This window comes from Strigops habroptila, chromosome 12 (assembly GCF_004027225.2).
Source record: "Strigops habroptila isolate Jane chromosome 12, bStrHab1.2.pri, whole genome shotgun sequence".
NCBI lineage: Eukaryota > Metazoa > Chordata > Aves > Psittaciformes > Psittacidae > Strigops > Strigops habroptila.
The window spans coordinates 4,720,955-4,740,343 of NC_044288.2; the positions used below are offsets into that span (position 1 = coordinate 4,720,955).

General features: G+C 49.8%; 2 protein-coding genes across 6 annotated transcripts; both read right to left on the reverse strand.

Annotated features, from left to right (window-relative positions):
• Positions 1 to 3,783, reverse strand: HMGN2 (high mobility group nucleosomal binding domain 2). The gene is made up of 6 exons (XM_030503687.1): positions 3,321 to 3,783; positions 2,501 to 2,545; positions 2,109 to 2,138; positions 1,742 to 1,792; positions 1,315 to 1,410; positions 1 to 915 (listed from the first exon to the last, which is right to left on the reverse strand). The coding sequence occupies exons 1-6, from the start codon at positions 3,333 to 3,335 to the stop codon at positions 880 to 882; spliced, it is 273 nt and encodes a 90-aa protein (XP_030359547.1). The 5' UTR covers positions 3,336 to 3,783; the 3' UTR covers positions 1 to 879.
• A 1,539-nt stretch (positions 3,784 to 5,322) lies between these two features.
• DHDDS (dehydrodolichyl diphosphate synthase subunit) lies at positions 5,323 to 17,833 on the reverse strand. Of its 5 annotated transcripts, XR_003994076.1 has the most exons (10): positions 16,392 to 17,396; positions 15,368 to 15,484; positions 14,631 to 14,773; positions 13,180 to 13,296; positions 12,887 to 12,988; positions 12,104 to 12,218; positions 10,238 to 10,345; positions 6,998 to 7,239; positions 5,558 to 5,628; positions 5,323 to 5,450 (listed from the first exon to the last, which is right to left on the reverse strand). XR_003994076.1 is itself a non-coding variant. In XM_030503690.2 (9 exons), exons 2-9 carry the CDS (start codon positions 16,452 to 16,454, stop codon positions 7,003 to 7,005), a joined length of 1,002 nt encoding a protein of 333 aa, XP_030359550.1. In that variant the 5' UTR covers positions 16,455 to 16,478; positions 17,748 to 17,833; the 3' UTR covers positions 5,753 to 7,002. The 5 variants fall into 5 exon arrangements, 4 of the variants coding, with proteins under 4 accessions (XP_030359550.1, XP_030359552.1, XP_030359551.1 ...); XM_030503690.2 differs by lacking the exons at positions 5,323 to 5,450; positions 5,558 to 5,628 and adding an exon at positions 17,748 to 17,833 and having other exon boundaries at positions 5,753 to 7,239; positions 16,392 to 16,478; XM_030503692.2 differs by lacking the exons at positions 5,323 to 5,450; positions 5,558 to 5,628 and adding an exon at positions 17,748 to 17,804 and having other exon boundaries at positions 5,753 to 7,239; positions 16,392 to 16,475.
• Between the last annotated feature and the right edge of the window lie 1,556 nt (positions 17,834 to 19,389).

The following is a 19,389-nucleotide window of genomic DNA, read 5'->3' on the forward strand; positions in this document are numbered from 1 at the left end:
AACAGTCCAAGCCAAACCGTATCCAGCTTTATTAAAGGTACTTTTCATAAACAATCATGGTAATTTAGGCAGGACATGGGCTACAATCTGCAACATTTTACAACAACTGTCGAACTCCCCTCCCTCCATGGACTACCAGAACGTAAAAGTTGCTATAAAACCGAAGAATCTTCATTTCATACTCGGTAGAGGGAAAAGTTTAGAGTGAGGGTGGACACTTTCACATTTAGCATGTTGTTTAACAACTCTTCACAAACCTACCCTGACTTTTGAGAGGAAAACAAAACTTAAAATGCAGGTTTCTTAATCTGAAGATCCACAATATAAAAGAGGAAGCGCAGCTCCTGGCAGAGCTGTTGTACCCCGACCTACACACCCTGACACTACACTGGGTGGCAAGTCCCAAAATGCCAGTTTTGCCGTTGTTTCGGAGCGATGGGTCTGGGCAAACAACGCGGACACCAAAGGAAACACAAAGGGATCTACAAACTGCTGTTCGGAAGCGGGCAACGGGCATCTTGGGAGCTTTGATGTTCACTCGGATGCACTTCACAGAGCTTAACACATGTGCAGCATGAAGGAATCTCTTCCTCCTCTATTGAGGAAGAGCCCTTCTTCCAAAAAAAACTGGGAGACGGGGAGAACTTTTTCTTATTAAAATTTAGGTTCTGAGAAATAGACTAAGTGACATTTGTCCCCACTGTTCCCACCCCCTCCCACCCCCCCCCCCCAAACACAACAACGAAGCGGTCTGTGTGCTAACAACATAGCTTAAAAAAAAGTAAAACAAAATTCTGCATTGTTATAAAACTTGATAAAAAATAGTATTTCAAACTGTACAGTCACCAGAAGTACACAGTTATCAAAAATTCACACATTTTACTTGGCTTCACCAGCACCTTCAGCTTTCTGTGCCTGGAAGAGAAAGGGAACCAGTCAATACACACCGTGCACTCGCACCATCAGCTGGTGACTTGCTCTTCTGAAGAGCAATTCTCTGGACAGAGGGAATTGTATCTAGGCTGCACCGCTCTGATTGTTAACGAAATGAAATCTAACATTCGAGGTACCCTAAAAGGCAACGTGGAGTTGCTTTATTACCCCTTTTCAGACCAAGACAGAACAGTCATTTTCACGTAGCAAGTTCAACTGGCAAACAGACAACTTGAACTCTTTACCCTCCAAGCAACACCCCCACCTCTAGATGTGGTGTTAGTGTCAGAAGCAACAGGTCCAAATAATCAAGTGACCATTTCTTAGCGCAAGCAAAGACCCGTCTGTGTGTGACAGCTGATGTGAGACCCGCTGTTATACCTGGTCTGTTTTGGCATCTCCATTTTCTGCAGGGTTGTTTCCCTCCTTGCCAGCATCACCCTTCCCCTTCTTTCCCTTGGGCAACTTCTCACTCTTCTGTAAAGGGAAGATGAGGTACGTTGTTATAGTGACAGGCACTGAGCCACAAGAGTCCAACAACTACAATGGTAAAAACCAACCCTGGATGTTGGCCTGAAAAGAACACAACTGCGTGTGCTTTTAAGACACTGACAACTGCAAAGAGTCTTCCCTCTGGTATTTTTAATGCCAATTTCATACAGTTCCAAAGTTTTCAGTGCAAGTTTCTAGAAGTGATGATGCAGCTCAACCCCATCACTATATATACTATAGTTTTGTTAGTTACTATTGGACAAATCTAACCCTCACAACCCATGTACCTCTCAATAATCACACTGCCACAACTTACCTTTGGAGCTGCCTTTTTAGGTTTAGGCTCTGGCTTGGGAGGAGCAGGCTTCTGTAAGTGAGAAAACCCCCTTGGATTAGTCAAGTTTTTTTAAGAGAAACACGCTACTTGTTTTTAAAACATTCAACCCCAATCGTTTAGCATTAGGAAAGCAAATCAAACCACTTTAACTTGGAGCACTTACTTGGTTTGTCAATTATTCTCCTGCTCCCACAGCACCACACAATGGGGCAGTTTGTTAAGCCAGTAACTTTCTTTCAACCGAACAATGCGTCTCTCCAGAATACCTCACACAGATGCAGTACCTAATAGCGAGCTTAAATCTACTCAATGTCGGGACATCTCTGCTCAACAAGAGAATACTCACAGCAGATAACCTCGCTGATCTCCGTTGTGGCTGTTTGAAAAGGAAAATGATTGAATTTAATGTGGTGGAATATGAGCTCTCGAGAACTTATACAGTAACTCTCATTTCAAAGTAGTAAAATCCCAAAATAGTTTAAGTTTTTAGTTCCCTTTTTGCCCCGTTCTCAAGAAACAGGGAGACTGTCCCAGTTGAATCACTGCTAATAGCTGACAATAATAAAGTAGATTTTTTCATGGTTAAGGCCAAAAGAGAGTTAATCCTTTGAAGAATCAGAACCCACCAAGCCCAAGCCTCCCCCTGCTCCCCACTTCTTTATTCCGACAAAGTTAAACTTCCTCTCCCAATGTAAACACTTTATGACCCAACTTTCCTCTAATATTGGAACTTCTTACCTCATCCTTAACTTTGGCCTTATCGCCCTTGGTATCTCCTTCAGCCTAGGACGTGAACAGAAGTACCGACAAGTTCAGGAGAGGCACTCCCAGCCCCCAGCCCTGCACCGGCCGCGATTTTTAACCCTCCCCATCCAAAAAGGAAACGTTTTCCCCCCCTCCTCCCCGCTCCCGGAAGGTACCAGGCCCCGGGATCCGGGGAGGGGCTGGAGGCCGCCCCTCCACCGCGGGATCCCCGGGCCGGGCGGAGGCCCCTCGGCGACCCACCCCACGTTGGGGCGGGAGCGGACACCTCCCCGGGGTGGGGGCAGGCGGGGAAGCGGCGCTGCCCCTTCAGGGAGGCCCCGCTCCCGCCCACAGCTGCCCCCGCGGGGCGGCGGTTTTGGCGGCAAAGCAGCGCGGCCGCTTCCCGCCCTTTCCCTCCCTCCCCACCCCCCCCCCGCCCCTTCATCCCCTCACACCGACCTCCCGCCAAAACCAACCGGATCGGACCGGCGCCGCTCGGCGCGCCCCTCCCTCGCTTTCCCGGCCCTCCCCGCCGCAGGCCCCCGCACCCGTTAAGTCCCCCCCCCTCCTCCCCGACGCGGCCGGTAACGGGTCTCCCCGCCGCCCCGCCCCCACCTCCCGAGCCCATTGCGGCCTCGCAACCGTTACCGCCCCGAACGGGAAGGGGGAAACGGGAAAGGAAGGAGGGGGGGGTGTGTGTGTGTGAGCGCGTAGTCCCGCCCCCCCCCTCCCACAGGCGCTAGCGGCAACGGGAAGGGGGGGCACCGGCACTGTAGGCCCCTCCAGCGGAGAGGGGCCCGGCGGCGCCACGTACCTTTCTCTTCGGCATGGCTCCGTGCGGGCGTGTTGTGTGTGTGTGTGAGGGACAGCGGAGCGCGGCGTGAAGGGGGCGGAGGGAGAAGGCGGAGGAAGGGCGGAGAGGTGGGGAAGGGGTGGGGGGGGCCGGGCGCGCTCGGTGCGGGGCGGCGGCGAGGAGCGGGAGGGAAGGGAAGTGAGGGCAGCAGGAGGAGGGAAGGGGTGGGGGGGGGGAAAGGGGAAGGAGCGGGCGGTGTGGGTGCGCGGCGGGGCCGGGCCCGGCCGGGTCGGCTGCGGTGGTGCCGGCGGCGGGGGCTCCGCTGCTTCTCTGACCGACCCCACGGATTGCGGAGCGGCTGTTTATAAAGTTTTATATAGAGCCGGACGCGGCCCAACCGGTTCCAGCCGGATCCCCACCGCCCCGCGCGCCCATTGGACAGGCAGGGTCACGTGGGGTGGGGCCAGGCGGGGAAGGGAGGGGATGGGAGAAGATGATGGAGGGAGGGAAGCGGGTGGGGGGGGGGGACACGGGGACGCGCTGAGGAGGCGGCGCGCGCCCCCCCACCCCCCCCCCGCCTTCCCGCGGGCGGGAAAACGCTGAGGGTGAAGGAGGAGAAAGGAGGGGGGGGGCAGGCAAAAATAAGGAGGAAAAGGCAAAAAGCGGCAATGGGAAAGGGCGGCGGGACGCTGCCTGCGGGGAGGGGAAAACGGGTGACCCCACACACACACATATTCCACCACCGCCACCCACCCCCCCGCCGTGTTCTCCGCGGGGAGCTGCGAACCGTCCGCGGCGGGGGGGGAGCGGAGCTGTTCGTTCAGCACCGCCGCGGGCACGGAGCGGCCCGAGCCGGGCCCCCACCGGCCTGCGGGGCGGGGAGAGCGGCTCGTAGCACTTCTGCTGTAAAATAACGGGAGATGGGGATGGTTATGGGTGACCGGGAGCGAGGGAGAGGCGGCGGCAGGGCTGAAAGGGACAGAAAGAACCAAAATGCAGGAAAATGACATTAAAACACTTCAAACAGGTGCCTGCTACTCACGTTCACTTGTAGAGTTGGGCTCCTTCCCAAAGGGGCCATGTCCCACGCTGGGACATGGGCACAGCCATTTGCTGCAAAGCCAGATTCAAGATGCACACTTCACCGTGCCCAAACTTCTCACCTTTTAATGGAACCTCACCCAGAAATCCAGCCCAAGGAGCTTGCTCCCCTCCCCACGCTACGGCTCAGGCTTTATCGGACCCCAAAGGCTGTGCTGATTTTTCACATCTTCACCATATAGACGTGAATTAGTGAAGTTAAACTCTCCCTGAAATAAGTCTGTAGCTCTATTTCATAGAATCCCAACAGGTTTGGGTTGAAGGGACCTTAAAGCTCATCCAGTTCCAACCCCCTGCCACGGGCAGGGACACCTTCCACTAGAGCAGGTTGCTCCAAGCCCCTGTGTCCAACCTGGCCTTGAACACTGCCAGGGATGGGGCAGCCACAGCTTCTCTGGGCACCCTGTGCCAGCGCCTCAGCACCCTCACAGGGAAGAGCTTCTGCCTCAGAGCTCATCTCAATCTCCCCTCTGGCAGGTTAAAGCCATTCCCCTTGTCCTGTCCCTACAGGCCCTTGTCCAAAGCCCCTCTCCGGGTTTCCTGTCAGCCCCCTTTTGGTATTTCCACAACTGCCACCAAGATTCACTGGAAAGATGTGCCCCTGAAAGTCAGAGTTTGCCCACGTAACTCATGGCCAACCCCAATGAAGGAAGGCTTAAAAGAGAGACCTGACATTTTACTGGATTAACCAACGCAGGTCGGATAAACCATCAGGTAACAGAAGCCTTTTTCCACTGTGTGAAGGACATTTTTCTCCTCCCCTACTACAGCAACAGCTATTTTATAAAAAGGACTAACTCTTCCCCTACAAGCTTTTTGTAAACCAGATCCTTCGATTCCCACCCTTGCAGCAGTAGTACTGCTGTGTGGAAAACCACCACTGTAGCTTTGGTCACCTCACCACACATCATCATAACACAACCAAACCCCATTTTTTTTTTTTTAAGGTAAAAATACATTCTTGGGTAGAAAACAGCCTCTCAGCTCTGGCCAAGCAGACTGCAGAGTGCTCCATCTCATGCAGAGCAAACTATTTCCACAAACAGCTTCCTGAAAGGTGAACACAGAGAAAAGGAAAATAACAGCAAAAGAAGTTTCCAAACAACAGCTCCCATCATCTCAACATGCTTTTAGCCAAGCTACTGTTTGCTACTTACACAAGAGGAGGTACGTGCACGGAGCTTCGCTCAGCCAAGCCTTGGGGTAGCAGCAAATTGCTCACACCAGACTGTAAAGAGAACACAGCCTTCAAATCATTTCCAGTCTAACAGGAATCAGATGAGGAGTCTGTCACAGGTTAAACAATATTACACCAGACCCAGAGACCAACTTCATCACACCTTTAAAATAAGAAGCTCTACATACTTTTAGCCGTTCAGCTTGGGTTTTAAAGAAGTTTGGTACGAATAGGCTTTATTCACAATTTGACAATAGTTATCCTCTTCACAATCACAAAGTGCTGGGTTTGCAGCACTGACAAGTCTTTCAACTCTGCATTTTCCTAGTTTTCACCTGGAGGTAAAAAAGAACACTTGAAATCCAGCACTAGCTGGTACTGCTGCACCTGGATGTGCCTCAGAAACACAAATCAAGACATTTGCTGTTATTTTGACCATGGGGACGGAAACCAGGAGAAATTAGAGGTGGATACGGGCTTGGAAATAAGCTAGCCCATGTCCCTGCCAGTGGAACTCTGAGAACAAACCACACTCCACAGCTGCTCTGGCCACTCCCATTACAATCAGCTAAATAATCCTTCAAAACCATATTGGCTGGGGGCAGAGGTTGGTTTTGGGTACTGTATTCTGAGGCATGAAGTTAACTCCCAGTCAATCTTTCTTCCTTGCCTGCTCGGAGCCTTTGCTAAGCACAGTTAGTCTGGTTCAACATCAGCATCTTTGGCGTTTGGGTTTTCCCAACACACAATGCTCAGAAGGGATCACAAGACTTTGGAGTATCTTTTTTCCTTTACAGCAAGGCTGACACCACCTCACTTTAGCTCTTTGGAAGACAAGAGCAGATCCAAACCAGCAGAGTAAGGTGGGGAAAGGCCAAGATGCTCTCACAGTGAAAGTAGGCAGTGGGGAATATCCCTGCCACTGCTTAGCACAGGGCTCCCTTTTACACCAGGAATTATCCTCTGCCTGCAGGAAGCAAGCTTCCCTTTATGGGACAGCAGAGGGAATCTCCACAGAAAATTCACCATGGGAAGAATTGAAGCCTGGACTGATTTAACAGGACTGAGTTGGTTTGCTTGGGCCAGTTCATGAGGAGTCAAACACAACTAGAGGCTCATTTCAGTTAACTTCTTGCACCAAAACCCCCAGACCCGCAAAGTATCAAGCAGCAGAGATACATGGGGTGTGCTCATTCTCCATCACCAGGGGCAGGGAGGCGAGTCAGGACGGCATTACCTTCCTCAGCAGCATTCACAGAACTAGAAGGGTTCACAGTACTCTCTGTCCCTGCCCTTGGTCAGGGCCAGCAGGGACAAGTCCTAAAGCAGCCCTGCATCCCCACAGCGAGTGAATTCCTCAGGGCAGCAGCTGTTCCCTCTAACACAGATTAAAATGGTCTTCCCATGAAGAACCCAGCACCTGTGTCATGCGGACACCGAACACAATCTCTCAAAGAAGTCCGCTCTCTTGTGCTCCAGTGCCTGCAGGAAGCTCTGGATTCTCTCCTCCCTCATGGCGGTGCATTTCTGCAACAGTGTCCGTCGGCGCTGAGAGTCTCCGTGGGACGCAACCCCCTCCTGCTGCAGCTTCTTTGCCACATAAGCCTGATCCCTTTCCATCTGCTGCCTCCTCCTTTCCTCCATGTAGGAGTCTCTGGCCTTCTAGAGTGAAAAGCAGTAGAGTGTTAGCACTTTAGCAGACTTTTTAGCTCGTCTGTTGTCAAGCAGCATAGGTTATGGAAGAAACGGCCTCTGCTTGAGCCACCAGGCTGCAGGTTAAACGAAGGGTGGCTCTGCATGTGCCTCCTCCTGTTTGAGTGGTTATTAAGAGACACAGGGACATGGACCTTCTCCCCAAGAGGCAAGTCTGCTCACAGCATTAGTTCCTAGGTAAAACAGTTAAAGGTCACACAGACTGTGAAGAAACCCTCAGATACTGGAATCGGAGAGGAGCAGCATACAAGAGGACTTTCAAACCAGGGACGTGCACACAATCTATCCTCACCAGTGTCATTGCAGAATCTTTGATCCTATTCACATGGCAGCTGAAAAGGGTTAGAGGATTCAGAACAATCGCTTATGGGGCAATTCTTTGAACAGATGACCAAGTATTGAGCTAAATGAGCTTCAACATAAAGCATGAGTGGGCTCAGCATTGCCAAACACCTGTGATCTAACAATGTCCTGGCTCCAGACCCAGCAGGATGGGCAGGAGAAAGGTAGAGGCAGGAGCTATCCTTGCCCACCCTTCAAGGATTTGAGGTATTTTTGCAGAGCACCACTTTGGGATTTCTTCTTATTGCACATTTCATAACCTGCAGCCTCCAACAGCAAATACACATCCGCAGGCAGGAATATTCAGCCTCCAGTTTTAGCAAAACAGGAATAGAACTGGTCACTGTGACACAACCCGACACACACACACACCGGGGAGGGCTGGCCTTTCAAACAAGCAAGAAGAAAGAATTATTCTAACGAAAGCCTGACTCACTCCTCCCCACACTTTCCCCATGCCTCAGTCTATGCTCTGGCACTGTAAATTAGCTTTTGTTGTGCTGGGAACAAGAGTAGAAATATCCCTAGCTACAGAAAGCCCACTGAATTGATAGCACTCCACTGCTGCAGCTCTGCTTAGCTGAAATGCAGAGATCATCAGCCTGTTCCACCCCTGAACAGAGTGAAATTCTGCCTGTTCCCCAGAAAAGGCTTGGCAGGACCCCTTCCACAGGGCAGCTTTGCCAGCCAACATCTGGACCCTCTTCCTGGGTCCACCACACATCAAAAGTGGGTTACAGCTAATCCTGGGACTAAGTGGGGACCAAAAACCAGTGAGGAGACTCCCTTGAGCAGCAGACTAACTGGGAAATGAAGATAGCCACTAAAGGTGATGCTGTGAGTTGATGCAGGGAGGACAGTTTTTGTCCACACCTGCAAATAAAGGTGGTTGGGGTTTTTTTTAGGTACCTTGTTAAACCTTCCATCCAGCTGCCCATCCACACTGTAACCGTCTCCAGTGTCCGGAACACAGCAGCACTCTCCCAAAGCAGACACAGCTACTGCTATATACTGTGGTTTCTCAGCAAATCAACCCCTGAGCCCCACCATCCTCACTGACAAGCAATCCTTCCACCAAAGTAATTTGTTTCAGGAGCTCCAGACACTTTTGGCTTTCAAGTGTGATTTCAAGATCATCTATTTAAATGCAAAAAAACCCCCAGGTCCTAAATCTGATCAGTTCCTTTGAGTGAGATGTCCTCCCTTCTGCACAACTGGACTGCATCCCTTGAGAAAAGGGCAGCCTTATATACTGCAAAGTGGATCTTACAGCAAGAAAACTGACCAAAGAACAAAGCTGGACAATAAGAAAGCTTGATAATAGCATAGCATGAACACACAGAGCCACAAATGAGAACGAAGAAAAGACGAGACAAGCTGAGAACAGAAGCAGCATTTGTTACCCATCAGAAATGAGCACCAGGAGCAAAGGCAGAACAGTGACCTTACTGTTCAACACTGTTCAAGACAGAGGCCAAGCTGATGTCAATGGCAAACACTACTGCCTTTTTTGCTTTTCTCTTCATGCAGAAGGTGAATTGTCATTAGTTGTACTAATACAATGAGTTGCTGGTAGGAAAAGGGCAGAAACAGGAATTAAGAGAGGTTAAGGACGTGGAGTATTTGGATGCTTCCAGACTGAGTGGACCTGATTAAATTCACCCATAACCATGGCTGTCTATAATCTTTGACAGCTCTCACAGGTGAGCAAGGTCCCTGCAGGTAGAAAAGGGCAATATAATGCCTGCCTTTAAAAAGAGAGGATCCAAATAATTAAGGAACAGACACACTGGGCAACCAGATACAGAGGAGGTAAGAGTCACCACACTGAGTTCCTCCCCCTGCCAGTCACTGCTGCCTCGGTGCTACCAGCTGCTGCCCCCCAGATTTCCCCATCAAGAGCTCCAGCTCCCAAACTTGTTTTGCTTAAAAATAACCAGATTATTAAATCACTACTAAGTTGGCCAGATGTATCTGCACCAGGTCAGGGAGAGCTCACAACAACAGATCTAAGAGGAGAAAAACAGTGACAACAAGCAATAGGAACAACCTCAAGTAGGCACATCTGGACCCACCAGAAAGAGGACACTTGTCCACAGTCTCACAATGCAGGCAGCCTCACTTCAGCTCCCAGAAAGGAAACTCTAAACCCACCCGTTACAAGCCTAGAAGCAACAGAGTTGGAGGAAGAGCATGCAGATTCTCCCTGCTCATTCCACAGGGAACTCAGCAGTCTGCTCAAACCACTGATGAAGTGGTTTGAGTTGAACTGGCTGATTTTACCCTGTAGCAAATCAGGAGTGCTTCCTTATTCTGTCCTGTCAGCTGAGGAGTGAAGACAGATACTTCCAGCTGGCGGAATGAGCAATGAGTAATAGAGACAGTGGTGACTGCAGATATTTTAGGTATTCCTCAAAAGAGAGGAGTCTGGCCACATGCTAAGATACAAAGAGCCACACATCCAACATTACCTGCTGCTGAAACAAGATTAACCACACTGAATGAACAGTCCCTCTGTTCCCACCTGGCACACTCTCACCTGAGCTTCAGCACGTTGCTGTGCAGGTAACGTGTTGAGCTTTCTATCCCTCTCCAGCTCCCTTACCTGTAAAGCACTGTAGTTCATCTGGAACCGAAGGATAGCCTCACACAAGTTCCAAAAGGAATATTCTGGCCACAAGACTGACTGAAACACCAGGCATGAATGGGATGTCTGCAGAAAGCAAGATCACCAACAATTTAGTCATCCAGCAAGGGAAAAGTCATCAAGGTGCAGCTCTGTTGGTCAAACGATGCCAGATCTCCCATAAAGATTTTACCCAAGCTGTGTTATCAGATTCTATTTAAAATTAACTAAATACTGGCCAGGAGAGTTTGAAATTACACAATGTAGAGTCTTTCTAGTTAGTTTTTAAATGCTGGGCCACCAGTCATCCGTTCCTGCAAAGACACCAGCAGAATTCTTTCTAATGCTGTGTTGGTCTTCAGAGAGGTATTTTATAAGGTTTAAGCATCAGACTTATAACCAAACTAAAATAGCAACACTGGACTACCAAAAGCTGAGTTAAAGGAGTAACAGATGAACTGAGGATCAGGACATGACATTTAATCAAATGACATCTTGTGATGTTCCTTACTGCCCACTCATGGCATTTGAAGTGCTTAAGGAACCCAAGAGGTGCACTGAATTGATTCTAATGCTGCATGATTCAAGTTTCCAAATTCAAAACCTATTTTTGCCACCAGGTTCCTCAAAGTTTCAGGTAAATGTGTTCCTATGACCATTACTACAGAATCTAACACTTAAATGGACTCTGCATGACTCTTAAAATTGTGATGCTACAGAAACTTAGTGTCAATTCCATACAATCACCACCATCAGGACATTTTTCTTGGCATCAGAGAATCAGCCAGAAAGCACAATTTCCTCCTAGTTTGGGGCCATCAGGACACACACAATTGGTAGTGAAGGGGAATTTGCACTAATGCTCTCATTGTGAGCTGGCAGAGCAGGAGCACAGGCACACATTCTCCTCTGCTGCTCCTGCTGTAATCCACGGCACCGGCAAGAGGACAGATCCTCCAAAACCACAGGGAGGAGAGGGGGGTGCCTTGGAAGGCAACCACAACTCAGGGCAGACAACTTCTGTGAACCTGCCAATTAAATCACTTGGAATAAGAACATTTGATGTGGTTGCTTAAAGGCAATTGGGTTTTGGCTGTGTACATGTGAAACAAAACATCAGCTTTAAGTAAAGCAGCTCAACTCAGATGTTCTCCTGCAAAGTCTGAGTTACAAACAAGTCAATATGACCTAGCACAGGAGAGAGAAATGGAAGCAGCTTTAGGTACTGTAACTGCAAATACATGAACTTTAGATGCATTAAGAACTTACTAGGTTTGAGCTTAGCAGCCTAGTCCTGCTGATTTGACTATGGCATCCTTAGAACCCATCTTCTGGGGTCTTGTTTCGGTATGAAAGTCAAATAAACTTCTGAGCCGTCACAAGTCAAGCATGTACCTTACATGTATGTTATACGGTTACACCTCCAGCTGGCATGCGACAACCACCTCTCCCAGGGACCTAGAAATCTTCCTCATCCCAGCAAACACGTTGCCAGGTTAAGTTAAAGCCAGGAATTTACTAACAAATGAGGAATTACCTAAATGTGAGGAGCAAAGGATGAGCAATTCACGATTTCCTTGGCTGCTGTCAGCTAGACTAATCTGTGAGTTCCTATTGTTTTCAGGATGATACAGTGTCAGACTCATGCTGCAAGGTATTTTAGGCAATCACAGAACTGCAAGAAACAGGTTCCTCAGCGATGCCCCAGCACTCACAGTCCATCCAAGAAGTTACCTAACCCCTGGCAGAGAGAGTTTCTGAGCCCTCGTGTCAGCTCATGCCTGAAGTCAGCAGAACACTCTGATATAAAGATGGAATATGTCAAGAAGAAAACAAAGACTTTACCTGCCAGAGCAGGAAATCACTCAGCCGAACCTCTCCAGAGGTTCGAATCAGCAGGTCTGGGTCAGGGGAGTTGTTGGTGTACAGACACTTATCAAGCAACGATTCAGACACGTCACTAAGAGAGACAGAGGCATCTTATTGAGACCACTTTCCTGACCCGACAGAGGTGGCACTACTAAATCCCAGTTACTGAGGGCTTTGGGTTTTTATAAACACAGGATCAAAAACTGCAGATCAAAACTGGGTAGTGGAGTAGTACCACAGCCTGTCATCAACTTGCTTCTGATGGACACTGCTGTCTGTTCCACAGGCTATTTCAAATGTTCTTTCAGGCCCCAAAGCATCCCCCCCACCGTGCTCTTGTGGTGGAACCAGACTGTGAGGACTTCCATCTGGAGCAGAGAGCACAACACTAACTACTCCATCTCCTCCAGGGTGGAGGAACAGTTCAGTATTCATGATTCATCTGTTGTTTGACCTCATAGCTAAGACTGCCAGCCAAGCAGCCAATTGTTGTGGCATAAAATCTGCCTTCACATTTAAACTAGCTTAAGAAACAGACCTAATTTCTCTTCTGTCTTGGTTGTATATCCATCACCACGGTAACTGCCATAATAAAAACCAAACATTGCATCGTAGCTTTAAGTCATTTGTTCCAGTCATACTGGTTTAATGAGATCTATTTAAAAGCCACTTGGCTTTTGAGGGGTTAGTAACAAAGCGTAGGTGGGAAGAGAGGCAGTTTTTCATCTATGAAACCTCTCAGAGAAAGACAAGAGTTACCTGGGTTCGAGCAGTCCTTGCTCCACTCCCCATGCCATCTCCCTGACAGCATTGCTGATTTCATGTCTCGATGTGTATGCAAAGCAAACATTTAGAAAGCATCTGAAAAGAGGAGAAAGATGTGAAAGACTAACGTAAGGAAGGTCCAGTAGATGACCTACAGAGGGAATATCTACATCAGTCACATGTGCTTGTAGGACAAAGCTAATAAAAAGGTGCAGCGTGTCTGCCAAGTCTCAGCCTTCAAGTAGAAGATGTGAGGTAGCAGCTACTTCAAGCTGTGTGTTACTTACTTGTTGTAGTTCCTTGTTGCCAGCACAGCTTGCGCAATCAGCTCCTGAACATCCAAGGGCAGAAGTGGCAGGTCCCCAAGGACACGGATGCACACACCGTGTTTCTTCAAGTTCTCCCTACACCCAACAACAAGAGTGAGGACTACAGAAAACAGATCAGTGTCTCCCGCACAAGTGCCAGATCTTTGGGTAACATCACCCAGCTGAAGACAGGAAGCAGCAGGCACAGCTCAGCAAAACCCAGAATCAGAAAAAGGCAAAATGACCACAGGCTTTTCAGGCGTGGAAAGCTGCCTTAGGTTTGATCATCCCAAACTGTTCCATAAAGAGATCATTCCCCATACGAGTTCCTGAGGTACAAATCTAGGCAAAGGCCTAGAAAATGATCACAGATTAGGCATTCCTACCTGAAGTTATGAAAATCCATATGGAAAACTTAGAATACAACCACAGACTCTTGGCACCTATAACTAATCAAAAATTAAGATGACTAATGGTCACCCCCAGAGTGGCACAGCTACATTTTGCTGCAAGGAAAGAATGTATCAATGAGGGCGGTGGAGTGAACATCAGAGGAGGCACGGAATCATCCATGCCTGCTATAGCAGTATTCTGAGCAGACAGGACATCCCATGGGATCTTATGGCTTCCTGCTGCTACAAACTCCCTGATGAAGGGCTGCATTGGGTAGAAAGTAGGGAAATGGCCTCTTTGAATCACAGAGTATTGCAGTGCTCACATAGCCTTATCTCCCCAACTCCTACCAGCACACCCAAGCTATCCTCTCCCTCCTTTTCTTCCAGCTGTGCTCCCTCACTGCCTTTCAAATTTACTTTGACCAGATAAGGATCCCTTCTGTGCACCAGTCAGACATGGGGAAATCAACGTATCCACTGATCTACTGGGCAACCCAGCACTGTAACACCCCTCCCTGCTCACCCAGACCTCTCCTAGTTTCATCTACACACAATACATGAGCAAGTTCTCCAACTCCAACAAGTGACTTAACACACAGCGTGCCCATACGTAGAAGCCTCAGGTTACCCCAACTCAAGTTGCTGAGCTGCCTCTGATCTGCCAAGAATACTGTGACAGAGTTCAAGAGAAGGCTTTGAGACTTCATGAAAACAAGGCACAGAGCATCTAGTGCTAAGCAGGAATTCCTAATTGTGCTGTGCTTATTCAAAAGCTGTATTGTCCCAGCTGCTTGCATGGGATTGTTGCAGTGAGCCATAGGATACAGACACAAACCCAGTGTGCAAGGGACTGTGCCCACCCAGGAGCTGTACATTCCAGCCGGGTAGGCAGAGCCCCTCAACCCAAACTGCAGATGAAGAACGCCTTCCTTCATTTAATCCATTTCCACAACTCGTAACACCCCTGTAAACACCTCCTAATCGTGTTCTGCTTTAGTTCCACCCTGTGGGATACAGACATGAGAAGACTCTTACTGTTCTTCCAGTAGGCGGCTAAATTTCTGCCTTGCCAAATCCATTAGTCCATCCACCTCCTCCTTGGAGCGCTTAAAGTTCTCAATACTAAAGGCATAAACAGTGACCTCCCGAATGCCAAGGTTTAAACACCACCGCAGTGTCTGCAAGACAACAAAACAGAGTGAAAAATAGAAGCCAGATGAGCAGACTCAGACAATCAGGTCAGCAAGACCCAGCTTCTCCACTGCTACAGCTTTCCTGTTATTTTCCACTATGCTAAGAATGGATTATAAGAAACAACCACAGGAAGCTGCCAATAAAGCCCACTTGATGAGAATTTCAGATTCATTGTAAAGAACAGGAGGAAAACAGCACTTCTGAGGATGAGAATCCATAACAGATATGGGACTAATCCAGTCAGGGGAAAGCACCTCTTGTAGATAATGCTACCAATTATTTCATACCATACCTTTCAAAATCTTTTCAAAGAAATTCAACTTGTTTCACAGAATTAAAAGCCTCAAGATCTGCAAGGTGGATATTTGAATCGAGTGCAAAACTGAGGGGGAAAAAAATAGCTCATGAGAATGACTCTGCAAGATAGCAGAGAGAGAGGAGGTAAAGTTGGGAACCCTGATGACTAACATCAGCTCCAAGCACAGGCCTGACTCCAGTGACGAAAGGGAACACAACACACCAGTAAACATGGCTCAAGCTTTCAACACAGAACTCAAAGGCAGCCAATGTCCTCTCACCTGCGCCAGCTTATCGAAGCCTTGCGAGTGTCCCTGCTGCCTCTCCACGTGGCATTTGCGGGCGTAGCGGCGGTTGCCATCCATGATGAAGGCCACATGCTTGGGCATTGGACCTGCCTGGGAAAGAAGGAGAAACCCAACAGAGCAGAAAGCAAACAGCCCAGCTGGCATCTTGAACCACAGAGAGTTTAGTGCCACCATTCCTGGCAGCACTGCCTGTTTGTAGGATTGCAGTGTTACCTCCCAGATTCAGGTCTGCAGCTGGAAGGAGCACAATGCTCATGACCCCTTTGCTAACCCCAGTTTAGGCTCCCTAAAAAGCATGTTGGTATTGATGTCTGCCTAAACTGAACAGCAGCTTAGCCCTCCCTGTTTCTGCCGTGTGACAGAGAGCTGTCGTAAGCAGCAGTGCCACAGCTACCTCTCTGCAGCCACAGGGGGGGTGCACACAGGGTAATGCTGCTGCTGTTGCAAGTATTTGTTATTTCAGAGTACAAGGGCGTTTTCACAGACACAATTAACTTCAGAGAAAACAAAAGAATTCATAAGACCTTCCCCCAGTTAAGACAAGCATTCTTTTCCACCAGGTCTGCACCGACCCTTTCACAAGGACATTGTCACCAGTCTCAAGACTCTGCTGAGCAAGAGAATTTTCCTGGAAGTGGTGAGTTGTTATTCTAATCAAAAGAATCTCCGTTTCATTCCTTAAGTCTCCTAATCCACCCATCTTGCTTCTCTCCCTTCTCTTACTGTGCCCTGCCTTCACCAGCAAGGGCACATACCATGGAAGCCTGGCAGTGTAAGCTCATTATTGGCAAGCACTGCCTACAGCCCTGCTCATTTGCAAGGCTAAGCTTAAGCAACCTTCTGTCCTCAAGTGCTTAGGGATGTACATCCAGTGCCAGCACCAACATATACCCTTGCTAGAACACTGCCTTTCTAGAGCAGAGCAGCCACAGAGGCAGCTCCACTCTGCACCCTGAGCAACCTGCCAGTCCCTTACCACAGGTAACCAATTCCTTACCTTAATGATGTTGGCACAAAACCTCTCTATGATGGTCAGCTCGCCCTCTCTGATCCACGACATGTTTTACCAAGAGCTCCTTTTCTTCTTCAAGGGGAAGATGAAAATAAAGGGGTTAGAGATACAGAAGAGTCTGTCTGAGCCCAAAGCAACACTACAAACCATCACCCTGGAAAAACAAGCCCTGACTAGCTGCTTCAGAGCCCTTTCTATCATCTGTGCAAGTACTTTGATAAGCAGAGAATGGGAGAGCTCAGAAACGAGCTCTGGCATTTTCCAGCTGTGTGTTAGCAAAGTGGATTCTCTGGATTCTTTTTAATTTGGTAGCAAGCAGAAAACCCACATAGCGCATCTTCTAGCTGAGGTGCTGGTGGGTTGGGACAGACCCACACTTTGGGCAACCACCAGGAACGTCACAGGGTGGCAGCAGCACCAACTGACCTTCAGTGCTTTTGTGTTGGAGTTGCTGGAAATCCTTCAAATGATGCAACCTTCTACATCACCAACTGCCCTGCACTTGTGTCACGACTGATACTGCTTTTCCTTCACAAATAGAGGACTTTAAGCTCCAAAGCTGTAAAAATATTGGGGTTTTTTACCACATTATCTGCACATCAAATACCAAGATTTGGTTTGAGCTAACAAATCTGCTGAACTTCCACATTAACCTTCAATTCCCTCAGCTGGGAACCCAGAGAATGGGGGCAAAGCAGCTTTGAAAAGAGAGCTGGGGGGGGCAACAGTCCAGATCCAGCCACCTGGTACCCATCTAAGCACCAAAGCAGATTCAAATTACACTGATTGCATCAGTTTTCCTCAGGAAGCAATGTTCAGCCACAGGCGCAGCCACAGAACATTAAGGCAAAGAACTGCTGACCCTTGGGCTCTGTTACTAAAGCTCTTAACGCTCCCCTTGACCAACTGGGGCTGAGAACACCTCCTCTTCCACTGCTGCCAACAGCAACCCGCCCTCCACACGCCATTTCACAGCCACCTTAGAGAACACCCTTCACCCAGGCGCCCCTTGCCCGCCAACGGGGACAGAGCACGGGGGAGACACGACTCGCTCCCGCGCAGCCCGTGGGCGCAGGACCTTCACGCCGCTCTCCCAACCGACCGCCTGCTGCGAGCAGGGGCGGAGGAGAGCGGGGGGGAAGGACGCGCGGAGCGCCCGCTCTGGGGGTGGCGGGGTGGCGGGGCGGCCTTCAGGCCTCCCCCGGCTCCCTGAGGGGAGGGAAGCGGCCGCCGGCGGTGACACGCGGCGTGAAGGAGACACCTCCCACCGCACCGCGGGGCCGCCCCGCTCCCCGTGGCCTCGGCCTTAGCCCCGGTCCCGGTCCCGCCGCCTCCCGTTACCTCTCCCGGCGGCGCTGCCTCAGCCTTCACCGGACGGTGACGTGCCCTTCCGCCTACGTCACCCACCCGCGCCCGGGGCGGGAGGCGCGCGCAGGCGCCCGTGCCGCAGGGCGGGGCAGGGCGGGAGGCGCGGGCGGGCGCGCAGGCGCGGTGGCACCGTGAGGCGGCGGCGGGAAACGCCTGAGGAGGCTCGGACGGGGCGGGTGCGGGAGGGCTGGGATTTGGGGTAGCCGGTTATAGGTGGGGGGCTGTGGGCTGACAGCGCTGGGGTGCTTATGGGAGGGGTGGAGGTCAGTGGCAGCGCCGGGGTGGTTATGTGGTGCTGTGGGCTGGTAGGGTTGGGTTGGTTGTGGAGGGCATTGGGTGACTGCAGGTTGATGGCAGGGCTGGGTTGATTGGGGGGGCTGTAGGCTGAGAGTTGGGGTGTCCCAGGGCGATTGGGGTGTTCCCAGGTCACTGCAAGCTGAGAGTAGGGCTGGGGTGGTTGTAGGGTCTATGGGGCAAGGCCATAGTGGTTATGGGGTGCAGGTTGGGGTATCCCCGTTCGCAATGCTCCCCTCTGCTCTGCCCAGTTAGCAGCAGTTTGGATCTGGGCTCCTCAACCCCAAAGGAGGAAGGAAACAAGAGTAACCACACACAGAACGTCACCAGCAGCCACTGCCCATGGTCTTTATTATTTGTATTTTTTTTTTTTCCAGAAAAGAAAATAAAAACGACACATTTTACATAGTTGGTACAAAACCAAATTAAAATAAAAAGAACGGAGGGGTTAAAACCTGCAGCAGCAGGAACTGGGGAACTCGCTGCAGGGACTCCAATGGGAAACCTCTTTGGATGGTGCGGCTCAGGGTAACCCCTGAACCCCACGCAGCCGCCTCGATTGTTCCCTCCCTCCCCCCCCACTTCATAAAACCCCAAGAGTTTGACACAAACACGCTTTGGTTGCTAGCAGTAAACATGGATTATTACATTCTTCTGTCTCCTCGTAGACAATCGTGTTGAGTCGAGGCTTTTGCACCAGGGGGACACCCTCTCGTGAGGGACGTCTTCTCCTCATCATACATTCAAACGCTCCCGTGTTCCAGCAGGACCCTGAGTGTGCAGCCTCACTGGCCCCTAAATGCATAGTGCCCAGCGCCTGCGAGCCGAGCATGGGCAGGGGGGGTGATGATGCAGCAATTTAATTCATTATTGTCAAGATACAGGAAGAACCACCATGGAAAAAGCAAGGATAAGGTGGGAATCAATCCCATCTTCTCCAGCGTGGCTTCCCTTTACAGATAAAACTCCCTGTTTTCTTGGATCCCGGTACCACGCTGGCTCCGGGGGGAACCTGAGTGATTCTCTCTAAGCCATTTGCTTTAGCCTAGGACAGGGATGGTTACAGAGCTCATGCACTTTGCAGCTCTATGTGGGGAGAGTACACGGGGGAGATCCTCTCTCCCTCATCCATAACCTATTAGATGCTTTGGCTATATTTTTTTTCCTTTTTCTTTTTTTTCCACTTACTTTTGTAAACAATAATCAAGGAGAATACTGAAAGAAATGGAAAGCTTCACAGAGGTATCGACACACACTATAGACATCTAGCAGAAAAATCACCAAACCATTAAACTGGGGGCAACGGGGGGGAAAGGTCCTA